General features: G+C 34.8%; 1 protein-coding gene across 3 annotated transcripts in view; it reads left to right on the top strand.

Annotated features, from left to right (window-relative positions):
• Positions 1 to 20,781, top strand: part of CACNA2D1 (calcium voltage-gated channel auxiliary subunit alpha2delta 1) — a 362,095-nt gene that overhangs the window by 243,987 nt on the left and 97,327 nt on the right. For all 3 annotated transcript variants that reach the window (XM_083859087.1, XM_083859086.1, XM_083859085.1), the window contains exons 7-10: positions 5,336 to 5,467; positions 18,204 to 18,273; positions 19,104 to 19,154; positions 20,245 to 20,344. In XM_083859087.1, coding sequence (XP_083715213.1) covers positions 5,336 to 5,467; positions 18,204 to 18,273; positions 19,104 to 19,154; positions 20,245 to 20,344 — 353 coding nt within the window. The remainder of the gene's footprint in view (positions 1 to 5,335; positions 5,468 to 18,203; positions 18,274 to 19,103; positions 19,155 to 20,244; positions 20,345 to 20,781) is intronic.

The raw sequence follows: 20,781 nt of genomic DNA, 5'->3' as shown, positions 1-20,781 counted from the left end.
AGTGAAAAGGATGCCTTACCTTGGCATTTGTATATACTTCTTCTGATAAAAGTTGAGAGGGTGGATAAAATACTACCCAGTTCCCTTCTCTCTCAAAATTTTCCGATTACTCTCCTTTCACTGTTTCCTAATCAGCTGTAACGTTTCTTTGGATGGCTGCTTTGAGTTGGACACCTTCTTATGGTTTTGTATAAAAAGCATAAATATCTAAATTCAGGTTTCCAATGCCACTCAAAGGACCAGTTAAGATAGGATAAGATATAAAGGACCTTGGAGAAAATTTTCATTTTGGAGCCACTATAAATCTTTTCTTTCTTTTGGCCTTTTTGACATTGCAAGAGAGAAGCAGCTGGCTTATAACACACATCTAAATTCTAAGGGTTGAAGTTCAAGTTACTGCTGGAAAAGTTCTTCTTATTATATTTGGGAGTTATGTAGAAAATGTATGTGTTTGTGTGTATATATATCCATATGTATGTACTAATAAAGACACAAGTATGGATAAGGCAGTGCAAAAATCTAATTTAAAAGTACCTGGAAATAAAATGTCCATTCCTTCCTAGTCCCATGTAAGAAAAGACAGAAGTGCAACTTTCCATTGACAGTGGATAGTGAATAAAATTCTGTGTAATTTAGCATAAACATGAAGGAATGTAATCTTTTAAAAAATTACTGAAACACACAGGCCATAAAGAAAACTAGTTTATACCTTCAGTAGAGTTTCTCTCTTATCTGATGAGCATGGCTACACATGGAAGTGTCTGTGTCTGCACACATAAATGCAAAAACACGCACTTGCAAAAGTATTGTCCCTCTTTGCCCACATTTGAATACCATAATATTTGATTAAGAAAATATATTTAAATCATAACAATTACTACTCAGTGTTATCTTTAAAGAAATCAATGGGTCATTAAGCATGATACAGAAGGGTAATACATTCCAGACATTGAAAGATTAATGAAGTGCTTGGGAGATCCCTTCTCTTCTCCCCTGTGTCTGTGTAGCTGCCATGTCAGGGAACAGCAGCTCACATATTTTCAGATATAGGAAATAGCTCTCAGGCTTTTCAAATAAAGTTGTTCTCTGTGTTGCATGCAGGCCTGAGCCTCTACATTGAATAAATCATCAGAAGCGTGTTCCAGTTCTTTTAAAGAAGGCACAGCAGTGCTCCCTATTTTTTATTGATTGCACTTGTAGGGGAAAATTGAATCCATTCTTTGTCAAGGCCCCTAAACCTCATATCATAAAGAAGAAGGAAAAAAAAAATGAAAAGATGGGATGGAGTTCAGTGGAATTAGCCACAAAGAATGATCTTTCATATTGTGTGATGATGAATTTTATTTTTTCATCTTGCTTGTATCGTGTGAAAGGTAGCAGCTGATGTACTCTGAAGTATTAATCTTCAAAGACTTCTTTTAGCAGAATTGAAAATAAGCTTATTGGAGGGTTTTCTCCAACTAGATTTTCTGCCAATTATCAGTCAAAAGCTCTTTCCTGTATGCAAGTTAACTCAAGGAAAGACAAGTAGATATACTGACGTGTGACTGTAACACCTCTAAACATTTTATTTAGTAAAATACATTTTTTTTTTTCAAACAGAAAATAAATTTTCACTATATAAATGAGGTTAATATAAGCTATCTCTCCAGTTAGGGTATTCTGACAGGTGCTATATTCTCTACTATGAGCTAGTGAAAGTAACACAGCTTTGATTTTTATGCGCCAATTGAGAATTAGGATATTTTATGAGGAACCATTTGAAGAATAGTTTTTTGCTGATTAGGACTGGGTTTGCTTGCTTTTCTTTGGAAATTTTCAAAACCATTGTTGTAGGCTTTAAATCAGAACTCAGGTTTTGGTTTGAAGGTGCCTATTACCAGTGATATTGCATTCCAAAAAAACCAGAGGGGGTAAAAAACCCAAGGACTTGATTTACAGTTTGTTTTTTAAAGTGCAGGGTGCATTCTTTAGCAGAAGAGAAACATTAATAGCAGCTGTGGAAAAACACTTAGAAAAATAAACCATTCAAACTAAAATTCCCAACACCCTTTTCCTCATTTACTCTTTACCAGATTAGTTAACACAGATGTGGGTGCATTCTATATCAAGTATACTTTCAGATAGAATGGAAAAACCCAACCAACAAAAATAAACAGGCAAGCAAATAAATAAAACCAAAAACCAACCAATAACAAAAAGAAAAATAAAAAACCCCCTCCAAACCCATGAATTAACATTTTACTAGTTTGAGTTACAAATAGCAAACCACTCCAAGAATGATTGATTTAATGATCATACAATCATTTATTTGTGTATCAGTCCCACCAAATAAACTGTGTTTCTGTTCCAAATGGATTTTTTTTGTCATAATGAGAAAGTGAATGAAGAAGAAAGTGATATATGTTGAACTTGTCATGTGTTATGGTTAATTACGGAAGTGAGACTTGGGCACTTAACTGTGAATTTCTGGGGTGCAGAAATATCTGTTTTTCAGTGCCCGAGAACAGATATATTACAAATTGTTAGTAGCTTTTCCTAGATTTATTACAGTTTCCTTCTGTTAAGATGCTCTGGTTTTGTTGCTTTTCTTGAATTCCACATTATTTTTTTTTTTAATTCCTGCTTCATGTCTTGGGCCTTTTGAGGGTTTTGGATTTTTCCCCTTGCTACAAATTCTTGGATTTTTTTAGGCTGTTGTATTTGTCTCCAGGAGAACGTTATAGAGGAGGAGGAGAAAGGGGAAAGTGGGACATAAATAATAGCATAAAACTCTTAAATCTCACTGTAAAGCATCACTTCCCCACAAATATTACACACAAGATCTAGAAATCCCTATCTCTTACTTTATAGCCTAATCTAAACAAGTCTAATAAAGTGCTAAAATTATCAGTTCTAGTATATGGATTTGGCACTTCAGTATTTAGTTACATTTTACTATCTGTAGACTGTCTCCTTTTTTTTTTCTTTTTATGTATTTATTTCAGATAGATATTTGCATAGATATGACTGTATATGTGCAGAGGTGTGTGCATACATATGTAACTCTTTACAATACATTTTTTGTGTGATATTACAATCATAGAATCACAAATTATTCCAAGTGAGAGCAGACCCATTGGGATCATTAAGTCCAGCTCCTGGCCCTGCACCCTGTGCCTTTAGAGCATTGTCCAGATGTTTCTGGAACTCTGTCAGGCTTGGTGCTGTAATCACATCCCTGGGGAGCCTGTTCAGTGCTCAGCCACCTTCTGGATGAAGAGCCTTTCCCTGATGCCCAACCTAAACCTTCCCTGACACAGCTCCCTGTTTTCTTCTCGAGTCCTGTCACTGGTCACAAGAGTGAGAAGAGAGATACCTGACCCTCCGAATAGGAAACAGTAACATGAAAGAAAACAAAATCAAGCTGAAAATATCTTGTCTGTCTAAGTGACAGAACTTCTAATGACTTAACAGAGCCAATTCTGGAAGCAAGATCTGACACAGAGTCAAGTTGAGAAAGTCCGTACATAATCTGCAATTGCACAGCAGGTCAAACGGGATCTAAGGCATAATTGAACAGTAACCATTTAAAAATTATAATTAACATCTCCTGGTGCCTCAGGGAATTTTTCTACTTTAAGTAAACATATATTTATTTATAATTATCTACTTGACACAAAGAGAGATATATAATACAAGCTTATTGCTTACAGGAAATCTCAAGAGTTGGAAATTTAATTTGATATTTCTTCAAAAAGCTATCTCTTGAGAGAGTAATATCTAAAATTACTTTGAGAAAAACAGATAAACCTTTCTGCAAAATACATGGTGTAGCAATTTTCTCCTTAACCTTTAAAAACAAGCCTATAAAATTTAATGTTGTGATCTCATTTCTTTAGTACCTTTTAAGAGCCTTACTTTGGAAATGGGCTGTAAACTTTTAACTTTCAATCCATCCGTGTTTTTATCTTTTTTTTTTTTTTTTTTTTTTCATTGTAGCAGGGGGCTAGAAGGTGGACCTACATACCAAATTTTGTTCTGTAATGCCACTCAGGTCCCTTAAATGTGAACTAGTTTTATTTCAGCTTGACTTGCCTATTTCCAAGAGAAGATGAATTTTCTTTCCTGTGTGCAATACCATAGCGTAAGCAGGATCTCTATGACAAGTGGCAGTTTTCATTGGATTTATGCCTGCATCTTCAGAACCTCTCAAAAGTTTTTTCCTCTAGGTGCCTTTTGACTCTTGGCTTGCTTATCTAGGTGTTTCAATTTAAGAAAAATTGCTTACAATCCTAGTGTGCAACACAAAAGGAAGAATTAGTGACTAAACCATCAAAAAGCCCTTGCTTTTCAAAAGTAAATGTGCATTTGAAATTGCATAAAATTGGGAGCATAGAGGGGGAAATGATGAAATACTTAAAACTGATTGAGGTGAAAAGCATGATTTATCATAAGTTATATCATAAGGTGTTTTGTGTCACAATAAAATGTCATTGATTACTCAGTCTAGTCCATTGATTCATTAGTGTAGCAGTGTTCATCATTTCATGTTCAATTTTAAATTTTCTAAGTATATGTCTTTCTCAAGAAGGTATAGAACATGTTACAATATTCCATATTGGCTTCATTATATAAACTATTTGATTGATTAAAACAAGTATTGGTACAAGACAACTTTATGAATGTAGGTTTCTGTGTAACTGGCAACATAGTGTTTAGCTGAAATGTGATTTTTCTTGTATCTTAAGTTAATTATGGAGTTGACCCAGCTCATAAGTGTTAACATTTACTTTGCTGTCTTTACTGTCAGGGCCCAGATCAATGAACATTAGGATCTTTTTAATGTGTACTAATGAGCACTGCTGTTCATGCAGCCCCACCTTAACACTAGCAATAACTCATCAATGTCTTTTTCCCATATAGTCCTATTTGAAAGGGAAATATTTGTAATATTTATTTTATACCTTCTTTTGTTGATATCTTTCTTGTTCCTATTGCAGTGCACTGCAATTAGCAAGCATCAACTTTATATGCTTGAATTTATTTTTCTATAAACAGTCTGTGATTGGGAAGTGCAATTAGAGTGACATCTCAAAAAGGAAGTATTTGTAGAAGATACTGTCTGTGCAAATAAACCAAGAGTAATGGCATGCAAATAATGCAACCAGAAGAGAGTGTGAGGAATTTTAAAAAAAATGCCCAAGGAAAGGAAGTGTGTTTCTTAAAATTTAATTTCTGGGTTAGTTGAATTAAATCTTATCGCTTTCTCAGTATTCCAGCTTGCTTTTTGTAGCTGTTGCTTCCCATGTCAGGATATGACTTTCTAATAGTAAATTTGTTTTGTGTTTGACAGCAACGATCGTGTTAAATGAGCTCAACTGGACTGCAGCTCTGGATGACGTGTTCAAGAGGAACAGGGAAGAGGACCCCACCTTATTGTGGCAGGTTTTTGGTAGTGCCACTGGCCTCGCAAGGTATTACCCAGGTAACTGAGCTGTCCTGGACAACTGTCCTGTGCCATATATTGCATTAAAAATATTCTGCATTATCTGTGAGCAGTGAAATATAACTAAAAATTGCTTTTTTTACATAGGCACAGTTTCTTTATATCTGAATTACACACTCAAGGACTGTGAACTTATTCTGACATAAAGCTAGTATGGGGGTAAGGAACTGGGAATGAAATATGTAATTAGTATTTTCTTTTTCAGTAAGAAGTACAGAAGATCATGTCCTTTGAAAAGCTGAAGAGTTTAATTTTATCTTTTCTGTTTTTTTCTCTATCTTGTGTAAACAATCACTTGAATATTTCCAAGTGAGATTTTTGCACTTGTCTGCTTTTAAAGATAGTGACCTGGAAAGTCAACATATAATCATATTTAATGTCAGTGAAAATGTGAGTGCACCATGCTATGTTCATGTCTCTCAGAATCCACAACCTCTGACAGGTACATCTTTGCTGTTAGAGCTAAGGTCAGTTCAACCTGATTACTTCTGCCAGCATGTTTCACCTGTCAAAGAACCCAATCACTTGATCACACTAAATAATTTAAATAGATGCGTATTTTACTGTATTTAGATAATGAGTGGCCTGAATTTGATTTTTGTTGTTTTCTATTTAATGGAAAGCCTTGTTTTATGGCAAGGCCTGTGCTGCTGTTGCTGTTGTTAAGTGATGCTCTTATCAGTGCCTGAATAATGTGTCCACTACACACAAGACAGTTGTGTGAGAGTGTTGACTTGTGCCTACAACTGCCTGAGGAGCAATCCTGAGAACCTTTCTCTTCTGTTTATACAAGATTGTTTGTGTTTCTGAGGGCGAAGGGGATTATTCTAAGGCTGTTATTGTATCATTAGCACAAGTGCCTGCACAGGGAGAGAAGCTGCCTCAGGCTAGTATACAGGAAGAATGTTTCATAGCACTTGAATCCTGTTTGTTTTGTCATGCTGGATGATCATGAAATAAATACAGCGGGATGTTGAAGAAAAAAAATAATACTGAAAATGCTAATCCAATATTTGTTTTCCAACTCTTCCAGTGCTTTTGGGATCTATCATCATGTATAGGGTCAGCATTTGTCGTGGTTTACTATGTGAGGTTTTTCCAGCACTGAAAAAGAATGTTTCTTAACTATATCTCACTGCTAATCTCTAGGAAATAATATTTCACTTGAAAATTATTCCCATAGATTCTATTATCTTGTTATATATATATAATATATATATATATATAATCTCTTCCCATAGATATCTCATTAACCTGTCTACTCCAGTTGTTCACCAACAACAACCAACAATAGGATCCTCAAAATCTCTATGTGTTCTTACTTAAAACAACTGTATAAAATGAGAGAAGCTTTTCTCTCTTTTGCAGGTGCAAATGTTACTTGTACATACTTCATCTAAACACAATTTTCAATTTAGTGTAAAGCCCAGATGCTCACACCTGGTATTTATTCCATAGTTAATTATTTAACAGCTGCCCAATCCTATCAGAATATAACTTCATAAATTCCTGAATAATTCTCCAATTCTTAAATGCTGGACATACACACTGAGTGTGGAGCAGTCTAATACTCTGTGAGTTATATGTGTTGATTTGTCCATCTGCTTCCCATTGTAGCTCAAATTGGAAAACCATTTCCAATGGCTTAGATTTTAAATTTGTAGAATAGGTCTTTGTGCAAGGTTCTCCATCTCTCTCTTGTAAGCTTTTTCTCAGTTTGCTGACACAGTAGATCTTCTGAAAATTAATTCAGGTTTCGTACTCCAAAGTGGATGCATTTCACATTTGCATTTTGAAAATTACTGAAAATTACTGAAATTCAGTATTATGGAAACAGTAAACAATACCAGAGGAGTTTCTTAGGTAAAACTGTGAGTCACTAAGTTCAAAATTTGCCTATGTGATAGGGCAAGAGAGCACAAAGTATTATAAATGTTGAATTGCTTTTGTCTTAGTATTAGTAGATGTACATCTACCAGCCTAATTATTTGACTTTAGAAATCTAATTCCAGAACCCTGTATTGGCTTTTAAGGTGTCATTTTAAGGGATGACTCGTGACTAATTCTAGTCATGACAGAGGGTTTCAATAGTTTTTGATTCAAAATAAAAGCAGTAATCTGGCAGTGTTTTATCAAGATCATTGAAATTAGCAATTCATTCTAATACAATTGAAACTTCTTTTTTTATATAAGTCTTGAATCTGTTGCCTGTGGGCTTGCACATGTAGGGTTTCACTGGTGCTGTGTAGACAGAAAGATATTTTAATATAGATGGGGTTTCAAATTTAATTTATAATTAACCATAGAGCACTGGACAAATCTGTTGCTCAAAAATAAATTAATTTAATTAAAGTAGTTTAATATGATTTGACTGATATTAAGTTACTGACATTTTGTGAGGCATCTATCCAAGTAATTTGAATGCAAGGTTTAGAAAGCAGCTATCTAAAAGAACAATTTAATATATATATATATATTTTTTTTTTGTGGACTACTTGGAAGTGTAGGTATAAAGTAACCAGTTCCTCTTTTAATCATGAAATTCTTTTTAATTAGAGACATAATTAGGATTATAATTGTTAATCAATGGTTCATTAAAATACTGCAATGGGAGGCGTATTATTTTCTCTGTTGCAATTACTAATTAAACAAACTTTAAAAAAAAAACTTTGTAATTATGTGCCTTTTACCAGATACCACCTCTCTCTTGTTCATTTTGTTGGGGTCTTTTTGTGTGGGTTTTTGTTTGTTTGTTTGTCTGGGAGGGAGTGTTTCTTTTTTTAGTTTGCTGGGGCTTTTTTCTGGACTGCCGACAGCAGATATTTATTTGCAGTTAAATATGATACAGGAGGCTTTCTAGTTACAGTAATAAATCTACTTAAGAAAAATTGGTTGCATAGAATTACTCAAATGAAAATACAGTCCTGATTTAGATGAATGTTTAGTAAAAACCTGTTTGATCAGCAGCACTGACTCAGCTCTCTCTGGGAAGTACACTAAATAATAATTTTCCCAAGGGTTATACTAGAAAGGGTAATACTGATAGGGAGACTGATAGTACTGATAGTTTCAGATTTCAGCTAGTGAGATACAAATATCCATAACAGTGGCATGATGGTGCATGAGTAGATTCAGCATCTTTTATGAGGAAATGCTGAACCCAGGCTCAGTGGGACAGTATTTGGTCTGCAGTGACCAAAGGTCTAAAGGTGGGAATGTGCCACATTGGTCAAGATCCCAAAAGCTGAGTCAATTCATAACAAAAATAAAACTGAGAAAGAAATAATGTCCTGTCCCCAGCTGTTTCAAATCTTTCCAGTGCTACCCAGAAATTTAACAAGGGCCTGTGGGAAGTTCAGCTGAAAACTTGTGTTGGCAATATGGTATTTCTGGCAAAAGGTGTGTCTGCCAGTCTCCCAAGCTTCTGCATAGATCTGTAACTTCTCTCTGTTGTCTTTGTGGAGTGTTTTTCTTGGGGGTCTTTCACAGAGGAGGAAGCAGAGTCCAACCTGCAGCTCCACACCCTTCACTTATCACATAACCTAGACCCGCATACTTGTCCTTTGACCTTACCTGTATTAGAGAAGAATTCTTACTGTAAGTATATCTGATCAGGTCTTCATCATGTACACAGGTGTTTTGTAAGTTCATCTGCTGCCTCAGTTTTAAGATGTATCAGTTATTAGACAGGATGAGTCAGAGTTTTATTATTTGGAATCCTTTAGACAGCCCCACGGTGTGACTGAAGGGACAACATGTGCTGGCAGCTTTTCCCAATGGACAGCACTGAATGCTGTTTTCTTTATTAAATACTACAAAATTCTCCAGTTTTGTTCCAGGAGACTTTGTGTTCTCACAGACACCAGGATTGTTTTGTGCTATGCGCCATGTCCTATATATGCTGCATGGCATATAAACCATAGGTTTTCATCTGCAAAACATTTCTGGTTAAAAAACTAATAAAAACATCATTGTCCTCATTTTGCAGATAAAAGAAACATGTATATAGAGAGAAAATGGCTTCTTCAGTGATCTTCTGAAGGTTAGGTATTCAAGCCAGGGGTATGCATAGCAACAATTTTTTTTTTAGTGCTGAGCGTGCATTTATGTTCATTGACTCATCCTTAAATTCAGTTTAAATATCAGCAGATCTGGCAATCTCCTCTGAATATTTGTAATATCAGTACTGCAGAGTACAGTGAAAATAACTGTTGCATTCTTCCCTTTCTTTACTGTAGATTTGCCTTTGTTTATCTATATAATAAGTAGGTATAATATGATGGAAACTTTAATTAATCAAAGAAAAAAATCTCTTTGCATTACTCATGCCAATGTTTTACTAGGATATTCCTATGGAATTTGAGCTTATGAGGTAATAAATTGAAAAATTCACAGATAAAGAAAACAGCACGTCAGTGATGATTTTCCAGAAAAATGATCTTGTCTCTAAAATCTTCAAACTTTTGGATTAAAAATATGGAGGGAACAGAGCTATCTGAATAAGGATTATCTCTTATCCTTCATTAAAATAAAAAAAAATCAAACCACACCAAAACAAAACAAAAAAAAACAAAACAAAACAAAACAAAACAAAAAAAAAAAAAAAAAAAAAAAAAAAACAAAAACAAAAACATAAAAACCAACACCAACCTGTTTCCAGATGTTAGCGAAGCAAGCTTCACTTAGCTACTAGAGCATTCCTTGCTTAGACAAATTAATAATAGAAGAGCTTTAAAAATCAATTTCTAATAAAATAAAATGGTATCCCTCCAAATGAAGAACTTGCTGTGCACAGCTGCTCTTGTGTTAACAATTAATGGCAAGCAATTGTGGTGTGGCCATGATATTGAACTCTCCAGAGAAAGTAATTACTGAAGCAGATACTAAGAGAGTGGAAAGCCTAAAAAATCCATACAAAATGAATCAAAAGCCTTGAAAAACTGAGAACTTCACTTTTTTTTTTTGCAAAAGGTTTTATATTTTATGGCTGTTAGTTCCTGTTAACAGCTCAACATTTAAGGGAGCCTTTAAAGTAGACAAATAAAGTAAAACCACAAACACTTTCCTAGTAATGCAGCTTATAAATTATCAATGAGTGCAATTAGTGTGTGTGTGAGTTGGATACTTCTACTTTTTCATAGGAATAAACCTCTTTGAGTGTTGTTCACTTTTTTTTTTTCTTTTGAAGTCTGGGAGGGAGGAACAGGTACTGGCATGATTTGGATCTAACATTTTTGGATCTAAGATTTTTGACTGGTCTTCTCTGGATGCAAACTATGGAGGAATGGACAATTTCTTTTAATATCATAATGCTGTTTTGGAGAATGCAAGTTCTAGCCAAAGGGTTGTGTGTACTGATATAATTGAGATTTTATTGCGAATTTTGAATAGAGTAAGCCCCCTGGCTTCTGGGGTGAAAGGAGGTCTCAGCTTTTGAGACGAAGATGATTCCAGAGAAGAAGTGATTTTGATGCCCTGGCTCCTGGGCATAAAAGGAGGTCTCTTTTTCTTTTGAGATAGAGAAAATTTTGGAGATAAAAGAAGAGAAGCCTTGCTTTATACTAGAAGAAGCATTCTTCAAACAGTACCCCAAATATGTGGAGGTCCATAAGCAACTTGGTAAACTGTTAAATGGCTGAGACTGCACAGAATCTGCAAAATTCCATTTGGTTGCAGATTTGTGACATTGAGAGCCACCAGACCTTTTCTTGTGGTGTGTGTCTCCATGAAACTCTAGAGAGACTCGTCTTCCAAAGTGATACAAGATTATGTTTAAATAGTTACAACTGGCTGAAAATCATAGTTTTCTCTCTATGTTGTGTGTGAAAGTGAACAGTTTGTGGTAGGAGAGAAAGTGTTTGAAGGTTTCATTTTTCTTTCTTTTTTGTTTTCTTTATTGTGTGTTAATAAACTATCTGTTTACCTTTAAGTTAGGCCTTTTTTGCCTTTATCTCTCAAAAGTCATATCTCTCAGAGGTAAAAAGGAGCAGATACTCAAACCACTACACTAAATTCAGGAAAACAGAATTCGGCTAACGTGAAACCACTACAAATACTCATCATAAAATTGTTGGTGGAAAAGACCTTTAAGATCAAGTACAGACATCAACTCAGTAGCACCACCACCACATTCACCACTAAACCATGTCCTCAAATGCCACATCCACACATTTTTTCAAATTTGAGCGATGGTGACTGTCACTTCCCTGCACTGCCTGTATCAATGCTTCACAACCCTCCCATCTAAATCTCTCCTGGCACAACTTGAAGCTGTTTCCTCTCATCCTGATCCCTTGTTACTTGAAAGAAAAGATTAACACCCACCTCACTACAATCTTGTTTCATGATATGAAAATTCTTGCAGTAAGTTCAGTTATGGCTCATTTTTTAAAACTCGTGAACTGAATTTTGCAGTTACACAAGCAGATTCACCAAGTTACAGGATAGCATATTAATTCTAGTGAGTTAATGAAATTTCATACCACAGCTCACCATGCTTTAGTGCTGAAATTCATGACATCTCTGTGTCTTTATAATACAGATTTAAGTCTTCAGAATTTGCTTTTATAGGAGAAAAATGAAAGCCACAACAGACCCAACAAAGCAACTTGTTTCTTCTTCTCAAGCTCTGATATCTCACCCCTCTTTGGGGACATGGTTGCTAGTCCAGGTGAAACTAATGCAAGCACCACATTTAGGATGAAATTCAGTTTATACGCACAGAAAGATAAATGTTTGCCTCTGAAATAAGATAACAGAAAGAGGTTCATTTTAAGTGGCAGTATTCATTTTAAGAATGCAGTATGTATTGCACATTCTAATCGCTTTTGGGGTTTTTGGTACACTGGGACTGAAAATCAATAGATTTGTTTGTGTATGGACTATTCTCATATCAAATCTTTGCTTAACTGATTTGTGATAAATCTATATGGGTAATAGATTCTAAAAAACCTCAAGATTATTATCCTCTCTTTACTGTGTTGTGATGGTGCTATGAAAGTTACAGAAGACATTGCACAGACTTGTCTATGTTAAATAGATTTTACTCAAACACATTTTAAGAGCTTGGCAATTTTCAGTTATTAGGAGAAGAAAATCACAAGAGAAAGGCTGCATTCAGTCCTGACTGAACTTCTGGTGTGGTAGCACAGAGTTGGTCAGTAACAATCTGTGTCTTGGTAGGATGGTACTAACCAGTTATTAATCCAAATCATCATTATGATACAGATATCCTGAATACTATAGTTATAGAAGTTGGAAGCACTTTTTGATGATTAATGCTAGGGTCTTTTAAAGTAACAGCTGTTTCTTATTTTTAGTTACTATGTCTCACCTTTTACTGATAAACAGCAAAGGAATTCTACAAAAGTGCTGCTGCTACACTGAAATTCAACTGACTTCTTTCTGAGTACAAAATTGAGGAGTATCACATTTCTCAAATAGTCTGGGCTATCACATTTCTGAATTCAGGGGTTTTTTTTCACATAAGTTCACTAAAAGAACTATGAAATACCAGCAAAGTATATGCTGTAACTTGTCCCTTTGCTCCATCTGAGGAAGACCTTGCTGAATCTGGCTCAGGGAATTGGATAATCCGTGGTTTTGATTGTTTTGAATATCCACATGAATGTTAATTTAAAAGATACCAAGATAAAATTTGAAGTTTGAGTCAAAATAAAATGATGCAGTCTGGGATTTGATAATTGGTATTTGTTATCTATCTTATTATCAGCTTTCAACCTCTTTTCTCAAATGTGTTAATAATGTAAAGGGATGCAAAGCTGTTAATAATTCATGTCTGCCTCTCTGTTCCTTGCCCATGCATACCTAACCAGTTGAATAGGGCAGAACTTTCAGGGGAGTTTCCCTCATGACACTCACCTATGCTTCTGGAACCATCTCATGAATTCAGAATGGGATGTTGTAGCCAAGGTCTGCCTTTCCTAACAAATGTTTTAATTTAGGCTCGACCCTGTGACAATCATTATAGTGCATTAATTGGTTCTGCTTGTAATCAACAAGTCTGAGAATTTCCACTCTAAATGTGCAGAAATAACAGAAAAAGATGGCTTACTCTTGCTTGAATTATATCCAGTTCTGTATCTCAATAATGCAAACAGAAGTGGGAGGGGTATCAAACCAAATGAATAATTTATAAAGTATCAAACCTATCCACATGCCAAACAAGAAAATCATCAAAAGGGAATATGAGTGAAGCCTAATGTATGCACCAGAGAATTGTGCAGTGTTAACATAGTTCAAAGATCCTAGTATGTAACAATGAACTGTGGTGAGGCTGATTTCTTGAAGATATTGGCGAGCTGGATTCCAAACCACCTTATAAAATGTATTAAACAATGGATTATATAAACAAAACCGTTTTCGAGGGAAAAGTGTAATCATATTTTTTGTGGTTTTCATTTTGCTTTTATTTTAGACCGCATAATAACTTTTGTCAGTAAGATATAAGCCAATTTCCCCAAATGTCTTTATAGTGTGTTCTGTATATGGACCAAAAAAACAACACATTTCTTTCATTGGTCTCCATCCCTTCTATTTTTTTCCTGTATAATTATAAATGCATACTTACTTATTTTTATGTAGAAAGTATTTATCATCTTTTTAAAAAGTTGTTTTAAAACTATTAAATGAGGATGAATTAAAATTGATCACTGGAGACCAAATATCGTTAGGGAATTTCAATTTCCTATTAAAAACCATTTCAATAATATCCATAAATACTCAGAATATTACTGAAATCAGTGAATATATTTCAGGCCATTCAAAGGCATCTAAAATTAAGTGTTATTCCACATAGAGACTAGGATGAATGGGTAATTTAGTCACATTAATTCTTGAGGTTGGAGAGGGAATTCAGCACTTTGGTGTGAATGAAATTTTAGATACTGAGGGTTGAGTCCTTATTTATGTTATGCAGAGCCTTGCAGAGGCTTTCTACTAGATTATGTAAATTGTTGTAGAAATCATCAGAAAGATCAATAGGACAAGTTTTCCCATTATGCATTATATATCTTAATTAATATATGATCCAGCAGCCATTAATATCCTATGATAAATTGTCCAGTCATGGAAACTTAAGCATGTAGAAGCTTGTTATATTTTTTCTGGAAAGAAAATAATATATTTATTAGGAAAGCAAAACTTATTGGCATGTGGCACAGGAAATAGTGATTTAACAGCATGGTAATAAATAATGTTTTTAAAGACCTTCTCCAGATCTCCCTGAAGCTGCTGACAGTCATTGCAGGACTGTGTGTACTGAAATAGCCATACTAATAAGCAAAAAGTAAAATTTAGTTGTTGTGTTTACCACTGTGTCTATCTACCCAAAAGAAAACCTGTGTCACCATTCACAGCAATCTCCAGAAGGACCAGACAGGCTGTAAGTGGTGTGCTGAGTGGCTTCTGCTCAGTTTATTTTGTGTGTAACTAGACTGTTATTATAGTTTTTAGCCTAGTTCTCCTGAATGGCTTCTTTTCCGTTGTTCTTTTTAACCTGCTAATTTAGGTGTAGCCAAAAAAGGACAGTTTTTTGGGCCTCACTGCAATCCAGGCTATTACTGAAAAGCTATGGTAGAACTCAGTCCAAGGCTTAGCAGCTCAAAGTTTAAACTCAAAGAATTCTGCTGTAAATATTTTTAAAAAATTGTCTTCACATCATTCATTTTACTATCTCAACTAGAAGTTTTGAGCATCCTTTCCATATTAAAGAAAAAAACAAAGGAAAAAAGGAATTTTTAAATGTGTTGTGATTTTTATTTCAGTTGAAAACCCCTCAAGTGTTGTTATACACCAAATGGTGCTTTTGGAAGTACTAGGGAAAGTTTCAGGCATTTTGAATTTTGCTATTAAGATTTTAAGTCAGTATAAATTTTGCCTCTTCATGTTTCTGAAAGATTTGCCACACACATTTTGGTCTAAAGGCCCCAGTTCTGAAGGGCTTTATGTGGAGAGAACTGGTGTTGGCCTCAAGGATGCAATGTGCTCACCTGTCAGGTGGTATTACATTAACATGTGTTTGTAGCTCTCAAATTTTGCAGAAAAAAGTAGCTGAATTATTTCTCGTGGTCTTCTGTTGGACAGCTAAAATGAGATCTTAACCCATGTTGGGAAACTTGAGACAGGAAAAGCTTACAAATGTGATTGCCTGGGAAGAAATACTAAAGATATAAAACCTGTGAGTGAAATAGAAATGAAAGCCGGCTTTGAGATGTGATCATGACAGGAAGGAAGACAGTGAATAGCTGGAGATAGGTTGAGGGGTAGAAAACAAAAGGACTCAAGGGAGTAGCCCTGCCAAGGTATCAGGAAAAAGGTAGATAAGAAAAGTAGTCTTTAGGGTTTAGAATCATAGGATGATATGGTAATATAGTAGTTCTCATAGGCTGCATGCAAAGTTTGTAGGTTTTGTATCTTGCACCGGTTGGTCCCTGTAAATTGGAATACTCAACACAAAAGGAGATATAATGTATTGTAACAAGATCCTCACCATCTTACCTCCCTTACCCCTGCAATCTCCCTTACCTCATACCCTCTCTCTCCCCCTCTCTCTTTGGGGCTCCCCTTCAGCCGAGGCTGGTGGCTGAAGGCAAAGCCCTCTTTACCCACGATCTTTGCAATAAAACCACGTGTTTCTAGAATATCTCAGGTCTGCAGAGTTCCTTGTCCCTGCCGTCCACACATGCTCCTACAAACCCACATTTCTGTAGATGTTAGTTTAGCACTTACTAAAGCACCCTGCAGGTTAAAGCAGGATGTGAAGATTGTGATATCAGATGAATTCTAGCTAAATGTTCCTATTATGGTTTCCAGCAGATAATTTATGTTAGCTAGAGGGCCATTCTGTCATTCTGTCTGTGGAACATTGATTCAATTTTAAATGATTACCTCTGTCAGCATCCACTCTCACAGTAGTATATGTAGATGATGTTATAAGGGCCTTTCTTCAGCTCTTGTGTTCCAATTCTCTTTGAATCACCCTCCTTTTGCTCTACAGAATGCACTTATCTTTCGTGTGAAATAAAGTAACATTTCCAGTGTAAACTGAATTTTCTCTGTTGATTTGAAATAAATCCAGATCATAAATTGAGATAATCCTTTGTTTTTGAAAGGTGTCCTAGATACATGTCAGTTAAGAGAGACATATGTGATAGAGCATAGCCTTTTTACTGTCACTGAAAAGACTGAAGGTTTTGGCAAAGATATGGCAGCCTGGGTCAATATCTGCATTTATATTTGCCGTTTTACCTAAACCACTCATGATATAAACTGAAATGAACACATTGCATGCAGATTTTGCAAGTCTCAGGGAATGTGGATTTTCAGATGGAATTTCTGTGGAAAGGATAGCCTGGACAAAGACAAAAAATTCCATCACTGAACATGTGCTAATATCATAGGCTCATGAGATACTGGTGAATTTAACCTGTGCATACCTAAGTAATGATACTTAAACTAAAATTTTGACATATGTCCATCCCAAAAAATTAAATTCTCTCCTTTATGAAAATTTCAAATACTTTTATCCTCTCAGGTCCCAAAGGACTTGTCAGGCTGTCTTGTCTGAAATCACAGACAATACTGGTGTAGATTTTAAGGTTTTCCTGGTCTGCTACAATACACAGTGTTCTCTGTGGCTGGTAAATGTGTACTGCTAAATGTGGGTTACACTCAGCTTAAAGGTTTCAGTAGACCAGCTCAAAGTTTGGTCTCTTAGGGAAGAGTTCATTCTGTAAAATCAAAAATAGGCAGCTACTCAAAGCTGATGACTTCTTTTATATTCATGGGTGGAGATATAATTCTTCCATTTTGTCGTAGGTATATGATTTTTCAGGAATAATCCTGAAGCTGCCTATATTTTTTTTTTTTATTTCCTAGACAGAAAAATGATTGATGTCAGGAAATAGCTCCCCCAAGGCTCTTGGCACACAGTGGGAGAACCAATTGAGGAACATTATATCATTGCCTGTAACTTTTCACATTTTTATTTGTGTTCGTTAAGCTGTCACATGGTTCGGAAAGGCTTATTTGGCTTTTCAGTAAGGAAATAATTCCTGCCCTTGCTGAAAATTATGGTAAAGCCTAGATTAAACACTTGAAAAAATTCATCATTCTTAGCATTTTCTTTACAGAGACAAAAATATTTAAATATCCTTTTTTTTCAGAGAATATGCTACTTTCATGTTACTTTTCTAATATGCATTTTTAGGTAAAGCTCTTGAGTCAGTGTACAATTATTTAGGCTTGTAACTGAGATACCATTATTATATGCAGCAATAATTAACTCTTTTTAAAATTAAGTAAGTTGTTAAAGAAGTTGTTTCATTATCTGAAGTGTTTTGGTTGATTTTTTGGATCCATTGGAATGAGTTGTCAGTTATAGTCAGTACCTGTTTCTTCAACACACTTGGCTATACACATACATATACATGTACATATACATATACATGCACATACACATATACATGTACACATGCATACATGTAGTTTTATTGCATTTTATTATATGGTAACATGTATAAGGGTGTCTAGGTATTTCAACAACATATTACACACATACAGACTGTTTTTATCCATATGAAATGTTAGTATTTATATAGTGCAAAGTCTGTGATACTGATTCATTACATAGTTGTAATTAAAATACTTGAGATAAATTTTTGTATTATTCCATACAATTCTTTTTTCTTTTTAGCTTCCCCGTGGGTAGATAAAAGTCGAACTCCTAACAAAATAGATCTGTATGATGTGCGCAGAAGACCATGGTAAGCTTTATTTTTAAAGGTTTGGTATATATATATCACTTGCTTTCTAGATAATAATGTAAAAATATTTTTTTCGGTTTGTTTTTAATGGTACTTACTTTTAGATATTGGTATTTTCTTTTTAAAATTAGTTAGTTTTTCTAAATAAACAATTTTCAAATTATACTCCTTGTTATGCAATATCCACTACAGCTGATGTACTGTTGGATTATATAGACTTTTCATAGGAGGGTAACTATCAAATAGGCGTAAGACAGTTAAAACCCCTGATTTTGTGCCAAAATCAATTATAATCCTGTATTAGGGTGAACCATTCTTCCAGACTTTTGAAAATATTTAAAAATATGTCTCAGTGGTTTAGACCATGTATAAAACCACTAGATGTGTAAAAGCTGGGAGAACAGTGGGATTACTTCTCATGACTTTTTAATGTAAGCCTCTCAAGACATAAAGCATATTGATACTTGGATACAGTTGGATATATTTTGTTCGAAGAACTAAGTATTTCTGCCTAAGCTGGGCTGAGCAATAATTCATCTGACATCAAGATCTTTAGCTCTGAAATAGAATTCCTGATTTTCAGTTATGTGAAAACATTGAATTTTGATTAGTGAGTCCTACATCCAGACTACCTAATGTGGTTTAGACTTAGATTTACTTAGGAGACACAGCAAGAGAGGAAATAAATACATGTGGGTTTTGTACTAGCTACAACAAGAGGATTTTGTTGGTTCAGCTAGATTGAGTTTAGAGATCACAGAGTGTGTTCCACTGCACACAAAAAAATGTTTATGCAAATTTCGGTAATTCATACCGTTTCTTTATTCCAGGTATATCCAAGGAGCTGCATCTCCCAAAGACATGCTTATTTTAGTGGATGCGTAAGTGCTTGTTGTCTGAATATTGACATTTGCAGGATAAAAGTACTTGATACATTGAACAAATCTCTGTATGCTGAAAAATAGACAGGGAATTAAGTGGTCCTTGTATGCAAGGTTCAAAAATCTTGGTATGAGCAAAATAAATGCATAATAGAAAATAGTTCCAAAAAGCCAAAACCAAATATGAAAGTTATTTAAACTGGAGGCAAGGAAATGTTTTTTTTAAAATCACTTCTATATTTTTCTGTTTACAACTTATTAATTACTGCAGCAGTCAAGTGAATATTTCTCATGTGCATGCCAAGATTTGTTGTAAAGCACAAACATAAAAGCAAATTACTAGAAACATTACAATAGATGTGATAATACTATTGACTTAATGAGCCTGACAGATAAAAATGTATGTGGACTTTATGTGTTTTACAATATAGATTTAAAAATTGCCAAGTTTAGTTACTATAAAACATTGCTAGAAAGCAAGCAAAGGAATGAATAAAAGCTTGCTCTCTGCCTCAGCAAGGCTTCCATGGCATAGGCAATGTTGAGAGACTGAAGGGAGCATTGAACCTGATGTGTCAGATTGTTTTGTGCTAAACAGCTTCTCAGGCACAGAAATTGCATTTAATGCTTTTACACGTGGTTGAAGTGCTTTCACATCAGCAGTGAGTTTTATCAACATTTGTTATTTCTTCACTCCAGCTTAGGTTTTGCCTTGAATCAAAGAAGCTGTCATTCGTGTCTCTGGAAATCCAGAGCTCTAAATCTGTGTGTAGGAGTATAAAATGTTTAGATAATGCATTGGTTGGAGGTGGTAAACTCAGATTTCTTGAAAAGGAAATGAGTAAAAGATGTAGCATTATGACCTCATCTAAGGCACAGGGACTTTGTATGCCAATTTTGGACCTTCTTTAATAATTAAAAATAATTTAATAACAACAATTATGAGTTGGAGAATTCAGGAATTAAATTGAAGTCAGGAATTAAATTAAATTTTAGCATGAAATTTGGTGAGAGTTCAGGTGGATGCTCTATATTTTACGTTTTACACAATATTTGCTGAATTCAGCTTCTCAATTGTGGATTTTTTTAGGAGTGGCAGTGTCAGTGGATTGACATTGAAGCTGATCCGCACATCTGTCATTGAGATGTTGGAGACCTTGTCTGATGATGACTTTGTGAATGTAGTTTCAGTGAGTATCTGTTCTTTCCACAAAATTTGCATTGTCAACAAAGCCAAAAGCAAACTATTTTTAATACCAGGTATGAGATACCTGAATGTTAAGCTGCAAAGAGGCTTAAAATATTTTGTATTTGTTTTCTTATGAAATGAAATTAATGTCCTAGACTTGATATTATATATACACTTGAGTGAAGGGCAAAAGTAATTTACATAAACTCCTTCACAGCCAAATTCTCCTTTCCAATCTCATTCTATGGTCTGTATAAAACCTCTCCCATTTGATTGGTATATGCAAATTGTCTTGAAATAATTGCTGGTTCCCAGATTTTCTATGCAGAAGATATTTGGATTGCTCATGTTGTTTGATGCATAATGCCAGTAGATGTGGAGCCATATATCTGACCTGCCAAAAAAAATGTTTCTGAGGAGTTCTACAGTTCTTTGACA

This window comes from Zosterops lateralis, assembly GCF_965231275.1.
Source record: "Zosterops lateralis genome assembly, chromosome: 4".
In the NCBI taxonomy this organism is placed as follows: domain Eukaryota; kingdom Metazoa; phylum Chordata; class Aves; order Passeriformes; family Zosteropidae; genus Zosterops; species Zosterops lateralis.
This window is presented reverse-complemented; position numbering and strand designations above follow the sequence as displayed.